Below are 9,425 nucleotides of genomic sequence, written 5' to 3'. Positions count from 1 at the left end.
AAGCCCTATTTTTTCTGGCCTCCTCTAGCCTCCCCACTAGGCTACAGGCTGACCTCATCTCATCTATGGTTGATTATTCCACTGCTTACAGTAGCTGAATTCCCCCTTTTAGCTAGGTTCTATGACAGTAGGCCAAATAAAACAGTGATGTTTCACATAAATGTTTCCCTTGTGAATAGTCCTACGCTCCTACCCTATAATTGGCCTGATGTCATTACATGCAAAAAGGTTGGAACTAGCTGTTATAACTAGTTGTCAGTCTAGGCCTATATAGGCTACAGACAAGAGCATAATCTATAGAAAGATGTACCGGTATTCCTACAGTGGTGCACAGTTCTGACTAAGGGCAAGGGGTGTTTTATATTGGTCATATTTCTCATTTGCACAATGCTGTAAAAAGTCCCAATATCTGTCAACAAAAAATATATCCACTGTCTTGCATTCAATCCCCTCCACACACAACAATGTGTAACTTTGTAGTTTTAAAATATGCTACATAGATATACTTCCTTGCACATTGTAGGCTACATTAGAAAATAACTACATAACTACCTAAACAACCAGTAGCCTATCCACAGTGAGTCTCACACAGGGGTCACTCACTCACTCACTCACTCACTCACTCACTCACTCACTCACTCACTCACTCACTCACTCACACACACACACACACACACACACACACACACACACACACACACACACACACACACACACACACACACACACACACACACACACACACACACACACACACACACACACACACACACACACACAGCTAAGAGCACTGCATCATGCATTCTCTGAATCTGCTGTTGGTATCTTAAGCTGTTTATTTGAACTGCCATCAACAGAGAATCTTCAGATGCAGCACACAATACAATATATGCACACATGTAAAAAGATGAAACTCATGAAATCACTATCGCACACACACACACACACACACACACACACACACACACACACACACACACACACACACACACACACACATGCACACAAACACATGCAGTATGGCATACAGTGCATGATAACAAGTAAGCCAAAATACAAGCTTCTGTGTGTCGCATAGACATTGTCATCGTCTTGCTGTGTGTACAACACATCTGCACCTCCTCCAATGGGGAGTCACTCATCTGCACCTCCTCTGGACCAATGGGGTCACTGCATCTGCATCTCCTCTGGACCATTGGGGTCACTGCATCTACACCTCCTCTGTGTCCTCCTCCTCCTCATCCTGCGACTCGTAGAGGTCGGATTGAGCTTTTTGGTCCTTACGCTCATCTGAGGGAGACGAGACCAGTGTCGGTGCCATGGTGGGGTATTCGAGGGTCGTGCCCGCCCTAGCAGTCATTGATGCCCCTCCTACCAATTCAAATTTCAGTAATTAGTTAGGCTACAGTTACTGAATAACTCTAACATCCATTCCTGTGTCACTCACAATATCTCTAATATGTCAACTTATTTTTTCCATAGCAGCATGCCATGATTGCTTATAGATTAGCCTATACATTATCTAATTGTAGAGTATGTGCACCTCCGCTCTCCCTCAAACAGGTTGGCTTCAGCCCACACCTCTCCTACGCAAATCAAAACAGTGGCTTGTCCAAGAATTGCTCATGCAGATTAGCTTAGAACTGGTGTGGTGTAGCTAACACAACCTTGTAGACTACTGCAAAAAACAATTAAACTAGGCTATCCAGGGAATGTGGTTAATAGGTTAGGCCTACAAGTATTAGAGGCTGTATGGCCCATGTTCTGGTCTGTAAATGAATTTGCCAAAGGATACATCAAAACTTCTAAACAACAAAAACAGTGAGGATGCAGACAGCAAATGTAGAGGAGTAATTCTCGATGGAAGAACAAAATGCTGAATAAAGTAGGCATTTTTAACATTTTTGATCAACATTTCTGCTGTGTTGGACTATGACGTCGCCACTGAGTTTGAATATTTCTCAACGGCAGTAAACCCCCCCGCCCCCCGCCACTGGTGACCCAATGCCCCTCCAGTAGGTCTGCTCTGGAGCCGACTCTGGACGAGACCCATCAGTTTCTCAGAGAGAAAAACACAAATAACAAACAATAATTAGTATAGTAACAGTCTAGCCACTCTCAACCAGATGGTCTGTACGCTCACCTGGAGGATGAGATCTCTTGTTTCAGGTTTGTAGAAAACAGAAGATAAAATGTGTAATGTGTACGCTGACCTGGAGTGTGTCATCACGCGTGGTGTAGATGGGAAAAGTGTGTGTAATCTGAACTTGAGTGTGTGAGTCTTGTTCCTACTGTGGAGAAGATGAAGATATGTAATTCTGCATAATGTGTGTGATGTCTGACCTGGAGGGTGTGATCTCTTTCTGTTTCTTCTGTAGAGGTAATACCCTCCCACCAGCGGTGATGTGAGGACGATGATCACGCTGATGAATGCTGGAGAAAAAACACCTCACAAAATCACAATATCATCAATAAAAGCAGTAGTTGTTGCATTGACACACCCATAGTCCAGTGTGAGAGATGGTGCAGATGCTTCTAACACAGGGTGTGTGTGTGTGTGTGTGTGTGTGTGTGTGTGTGTGTGTGTGTGTGTGTCACACTGATATAAACACTGAATGTCAATGATAACACAATTATTTATTTACTGATTATTTTCAGCCCTGATTTCTCTCTCTCTCACACACGCACACACACATATGAAGTCAGTAACACTGTCACTTACAGTATACATAAATCTGTTGCCCCTTAGACTCAGTCTGAGTGGACGTTGGCTTATTAGTTGCCATGGATACTCCATTGCTGGTTGTCATGGCCGTGGGGGCAGTTGGTGTTGTTGTTGGTGTCGCGGTGGCTGTAAACATCCAAATGTCCACAAACAACTTAACTGTGATATGGGGCCTCAGAAAGGGGTCAGCACTATTTGAACACACACACACACACACACACACACACACACACACACACACACACACACACACACACACACACACACACACACACACACACACACACACACACACACACACACACACACACACACACACACACTGATTGTGTGGTCTTACTTGTGCAGGAGGGGAGTGGTTGGGTCTTGCTGGTGCTGCTGATGCTGTTTCTGACTAAGCAGGTGAGATTCCCCTGAGTTCCCTCCAAGAGATCTGTGATGCAACCAGGACTGGACTGTGGCGCTTCAGCTGAGGTATTGGCCAGCTTTTCTAAGCACTGATTGGATGAGGTTTCATTCAGAGGCCTGCCATTCAGAGACCAGCTGTACAGAGGACTGTCCCCATTGGAGGAGCACATTGCCCTCCTATCCCCATAGGCTGAGCAGCGGATTGACAGGTCCACATCAGACATGGGAGCTGGAGAAGGGGAGGAACCACAGTGATGATCAGAATGTACATGGCCATGCAACTTCAGGGTGTCCAACAGAGACCAGGGTTCCTACCCAAGACTGCTCCCTTAACCCACATCACAGGACTGCCTGAGATCACAAGTGAGACTGAGATCACAGTCTGGACTTTCTCCATCCCTGGCCCCTCCATGGTAGATCAAGCTACCACATGTTATGAGAGCAGGAGTGTCTCTCTCCACCTTCTCTCCAACCCTAACCCTACACCTCCCCAGTAAGACATGAACATCAAATGACATGAACAACATATTCTGCCAAGGATAGAAGATGGTTTTCAGATGCTTCATTTGACCTTGGTGGAGAAGGCAGCTAAGACTCTATGTTTACCTTAACCATTAGAGCCTCATTACTGAATGTATTGATGGCTAACTGAGCAGATGAGGACATTCACTGTCAATCATCCACTAATCTGATTACGGATGTAGTTAAAAACTTAAAATATAAGGGAAAGTCAGGGGAGAATCATGCAATTTTACATTTCACAGAGTGGGAACCCTGATAATATTTACTTCATCCACTAGACCCCTTTGAGATCCTCACCTCTCTGTGTTACAGTGCAGGATATGTTACATCTGTTATCACATCAAATTGATCTATCAATCAGTGTGATCTTATCACATCAGAGATTAAGTGATTTACCTTCTATGGTCAGCTCTACTGTGTAACCTCCCACTGATTTCCCTGTTGACTCATCAATGATCTCCACTCTGTATGTTCCTGCGTCTCTCCTCTCTGTAGAGTTTATAATCATGGTCCCGTTATCAGGAACAAACTGCCACCTCTGGAGGACTGATGGGGTGTTGAACTCATTATAGAACACTGACTTGGATTTTCTGAATATAAAAACATGTGAACTGCCATTAGAGAGGCTCAGGTCATATCCTCTGGCGTTCCTCATCAGCTGCAGGTACACAGGTCCTCCCAGAGCCCCATAACATGCAGAATCCTGATCAGCATCACACACGGAGTCCAGACCTGCATGAAGAGGGGAGATTGATTCATCATCTGTATATATCAGTATAAATGAGCTTCATTAGTTGTTTTTGTATTGAACTGTCCTTTGTGTGACAGTGTGCCCAGACAGAGTCACATCAGAGTTCTACACTTCTGTTAGCCTGAGAGAGTTCACTGTATCAGTTAGAAACAGAACACTATTGAGTTTCACTGTGTGTCAGGTAGAAACAGCCCACTACCATTAGAAATCATATATGAGGTAAACTCATTACCGTTAGAAAGCTCACTGTATGTCAGGTAACAGCACATTCCTGTTGTAATAATAATAATAATAATAATAATAATAATACAAAAATAAATGCAAAGACTGTTTAAATGTGTACAGCATGAATGACAAAAGGATTGCAATAAAGTAATAAAAAATAATAATAATAATAATAATAATAATAAAATATCTTTATTTGTATAGCGCTTTTCACAGAATGCAGCTCAAAGTGCTTTAATTTGGAACATGTAGCATAATAGTAAAAATAATATGTAATTTCCCTTCATTGCTGTGGCTGTTTATGGTCTAATCAGCAACATTACAAGAAATATAGAATATAGAAACATGGAACATAGGGAGGGAAAGTAATCTCATCGCCACCTAGCCTACTGGTTGCGCTCCTAGAGGATATAGCGGGAGTGGATGGGATTTTCTTTTAGAAAAAATATATCTCGGCCCGCAATGGGAACTTAGTTAAATGACTTCCATATGCTAAGCATTGGGGTCAGCTCTATTGCTTATGGTGGTCATACTTTATTTTTTAGGATCAGTTGAATTGTTTTGAGTTTTTTTGTAATATGGCAATAACGAACGACAGTTGCTTGTGACGTCACCAATAGAACTATTGTTGGTAACCGGAATACTATTATTCATCATGTAAACAGGGATATTAATAACCGGGTTTCTCTGTGTTCATGTAAACACCATATCCTGAATATGATAAAAATCGGGATAAGCTTCATAACCGGGACATTAAAGTGCATGTAAACGCTGTCATGTAAACAGGGATATTAATAACCAGGTTTCTCTGTGTTCATGTAAATATATCCTAAATTATCAAAATTGGGATAAGCCTCATAACCGGGTTACAAAGGTACATGTAAACGCAGTCTATGCCCAGAAATATCAAGTCAAAAATGGAGTGTTTGGCAAATTGAAGATGTTGGGAAACAGACAAAGTTTCATCACATCTCCTAGCACCCAAGATTCTTATTTATAAATGATAGTTTCACCAACATACAACCGGGCAAATTAGAATATAAACCAAATGGGTGGATTTGCATGTGATAAACTGCTTGATTTAGTATGTCTGGGCGTTGGAGAGAGTAGTAGAGGAAGGTGTGGCATCTGCATGGACCAGACTCTAAGATTGGGACTTCAAAAAAAGACACAAAGAGGCAAATTCTGAAATAGCCCATTCATTTGATCATCATTTTGAGAATTTTAATGGTTCTGATGTCTCAAGGACTGCAGGTCAGTTTTAAGATGCAGAGGTTCTCATTTTGTTTATAAGCGGGAATGGCCGAATGTGTTTCAGTGGCATGTACTTTGTTTAATGCTGTATCAAGCCTAACCAGTTGAATTAGCAGAATCAATGTCAGCACATGACTCCTCGCTGCGAGCCACAGTCGTTTCGGTGCTACGTCACATCTATGAAATCCCGCCCGGGATCCAGATTGGTTCATTATTTTTTGCTCCCTTGAAGGAGTTTGCATTGCCTTCGATCCCAGACCCTTGTGTGGAGCAGCGAAATGCCTCTGGTGGAGCATGGCGGAAATACAAGGATCTGGCGAGAGTCAGGCTATATCAAGCCAGCTGTTTGGACCTTAAAGAATCTCTGTAAAGAAGTCTTGCCTTGACTTCAAAGTCATTTTTGTCAGAGCTGACTCGATGTAGTTTGATGAATTTACTGAAGGGCAGAGCTGTAAGGTGTAGGGTGGGGTGAAACAAGCGTCTTTTCTGTAGACCTATAAAGAGGAGATAGGCTAGTGTGTCCATAAGGGATATGCTGCTGTCTAAAAAGTGGCAAAAAAGAGCATATTGTCAATTTAAACCACACCAACATTACCTCTTTTGGCTATATTAGCGTCAATTGAGTCAATTTGAGAGATACTAACACAAAATTACAGTATTGTTTAGATTTTAAAATAAATTCCTAATTATGAATAATGTATGAATAAACCACAATAGGCTTACTCCCTGTGTGCACAGAGGTGGGCACAAATACATCAAAAACTATTTTGTTACAAAATACAAATACTGGCGTAGAAAATGTAACAAAATAAAATACAAAATACGGATGTGAAAAATGTATTTAATTAAAATACAAGTAATTAGTAATTAGAAAATACAAAAATACCCCCACAATAATCATGGTCTACCAACTTTTAAAATAAACTACAAGAAATACTAGTTTTTTTATTGGCGGACAGAGGCCTAAATTCTTTACTTTGGGCTGAAGTAGCCTGGTCCTACCATACTCTCGTACATTCATAATGTACAGAGAGTCTGGACACTTTCCATTGCTAAGCATGAATTTCCTTGAATGCGGATACTCTGCCCAGAGCCTCTCAGATCTGCCATAACCAATCGATAAACGTTTGGTCTTGAGGTGACATGCTCAAACTAGCGACCTCAACGTCATCGTTCTCAGCTACTCCCTCTGTTCGCTGATTGGACCTGCACATTTTTGTCTTGAGAAAACCTGTGAATATACCGCAGACCCAGACTACGTAGTGGAGTGAAATGAAAACTGAACGGAAGTATGTAAGAAGGCAGAGCCAGGCTACCCATGAAGTAGATCTAGTAAAACATGTAATCAGCATCCTATATCAATATAAACGATGATTGAACTGACCACAAGCAGGCTTTGCAACAGTGGAATCAACTCTGACGAAGCAAACTACCCACCATCATTTTCCGTATTCAATGAAAGTAGTACAACAGATTGAACAGGTTAGCCTTTTTAAATTGAAATGCATTTACCTTTTTGTGCTATAAATACATGACTGGCAACACGGGGGACAAATGAAGTAACATCCTGTAAGGTGTCTCAATATACAGAATTAATTAACTGGGAGGTGAAAACTTGAGACTGTTTCGCATTGGGGAGGTTTTTGCCTCAGTCTCCTCCATTATTTCTGCAGATCAGGACACCTTGGTTGATACCTTACATAAATCCTCATGTCATGGGGTTCATGTCCTAAAGATTCTGACCTTTGGCTCCCAGACTATGATAAGCATAGCATATTGTCATGGTTATACTAAGAGGCTACATTTAACTGTGTGATGAATTTTTGGCTAATTTGAGGGGGGAAATGATGAGATTTTTGTTAAGTATTTAAGTATTTTAAATACTCTAAATACAACCCCTCAAAGTATTTGTTACAAAGTACATTTGAATTTGTCCAATCCTGCAAAATACAAATTACAAAATACACTTAAGTAATTAAATACGTATTTAAAATACATATAATTGAAATACTGCCCATGTCTGTGTGTGCATATAGGTTATAGCTGTAAGAATATGTGAGGGCCCAAATAGAGTGTGGGGTATAGAGCTGTTCAGCGTGGGCTACATCATTAGAAATTACCATATTCATTTAGGCGCCAACAGCTTCCTTACAAGTCACTAAATGAGAATCAACAGTCATAGTAATAGTGTCTTAATATTAACTAATAGTATAGTCTACAACCAACAACAACAGTATCTTCCAGAAAACTAAATCTACTGTAGCCTAATTTACAAATGCATGCACAACACTAACACACACACACACACACACACACACACACACACACACACATACACACAAACACACACAGACACTTACCATAAGTCGATGTAACCAGTAGAACAAGTCCAGTAAAAGCTCTCATGTGTGGAAGCAACACACACATCCTGGCGAATTCACACTCGCACACACATGGAAGTCTGTCTCTTGAACATTCAAATGAGCCCAGAGCTGTGTATATCCAGAGAGAGAAAGAGAGAGACAAAAAAGGAAGTTTGACGTGTGTGTGTGTGTGTGCGCGCACACACGTGTGCTTGAAACTTTAAGACTGCCAGACTCTCACAGCACAAAGAGAGGAAACACTTGTCTGTGTGTGGTGCGAGCAGTCATGGCAGTATTTCAATTATTCTCATTCTAAATACAAATTTCATTACTTTAGAGTATTTTGTAATTTGTATTTTGCAGAATTGGAAAAAATCAAATGTTCTTTGTAACAAAATACTGAGGGCTTGTATTACTATACTTAGCATGACAATAAGATGTGCTTATCATAGTCTGAGAGCCAAAGCCCAGAATCTTGATGAACCTTTTGTCGGTTAAAGTTTTTCTTCTTTGCTGTTTCTTGTTGCATAGGAGTTACTCAATACTAATAGGGAGGGTGCCCGTTGATATCCCTTGGACAATTCCCTAGCCTATATTCAGCTATAAAGTTTACCTTAGTAGCGATTTGTCCATAAAGATGGCAATTTCATTATCCTTTGGAAAGGAAAGCATGAAATGTAAACCTAATTTTCCTTTTTCTTGCAGTATATCCCACATTGTGACCAACTTAAAAATGTTCTCTTTTTTTAGCTCGGCGACTCATCCTTTTAAATTGGAAGAATGACAAGCCCCCTTCTTTTGGCAGATGTATCTGTGATGTCATGTTTTTTCTTAAGGTAGAAAAAATCAGATACTGTACACACTGAATGGATCAATGAGGAAGTTTGATGTTGTATGGCAACCTTTTATCTCACATTTGGAACAATGCACCTTGGCTCTGAATAGCGGTTGTATAAGATTACTACTACTATGTGGACTTTTTCTGTGTAATGTATGATTTTTTACTTTATTTATTTTGTTTCTTTGTTTGTTTGTTTGTTTGTTTGTTTGTGGAGTTTTTGTCTTAAGTGTTAACTGTATTTGTGTATTTGCCTGAAATCACAATAAAAAAAACATTGATCAAAAAAAAAAAAAGTTCTCTTTTACAATCCTCTCTGGACATGTCTGAAGTTACGGA

The 9,425-nt window shown here is 40.6% G+C and overlaps 1 protein-coding gene across 1 annotated transcript; it reads right to left on the bottom strand.

The window, feature by feature from the left end:
* Positions 1-818: 818 nt before the first annotated feature.
* Positions 819-8,410, bottom strand: LOC134095648 (uncharacterized). The gene is made up of 6 exons (XM_062549298.1): positions 8,246-8,410; positions 4,052-4,387; positions 3,066-3,362; positions 2,723-2,851; positions 2,344-2,433; positions 819-1,371 (listed from the first exon to the last, which is right to left on the bottom strand). The coding sequence occupies exons 1-6, from the start codon at positions 8,310-8,312 to the stop codon at positions 1,211-1,213; spliced, it is 1,080 nt and encodes a 359-aa protein (XP_062405282.1). The 5' UTR covers positions 8,313-8,410; the 3' UTR covers positions 819-1,210.
* Between the last annotated feature and the right edge of the window lie 1,015 nt (positions 8,411-9,425).

This window comes from Sardina pilchardus, chromosome 11 (genome assembly GCF_963854185.1).
Source record: "Sardina pilchardus chromosome 11, fSarPil1.1, whole genome shotgun sequence".
NCBI lineage: Eukaryota > Metazoa > Chordata > Actinopteri > Clupeiformes > Clupeidae > Sardina > Sardina pilchardus.
This window is presented reverse-complemented; position numbering and strand designations above follow the sequence as displayed.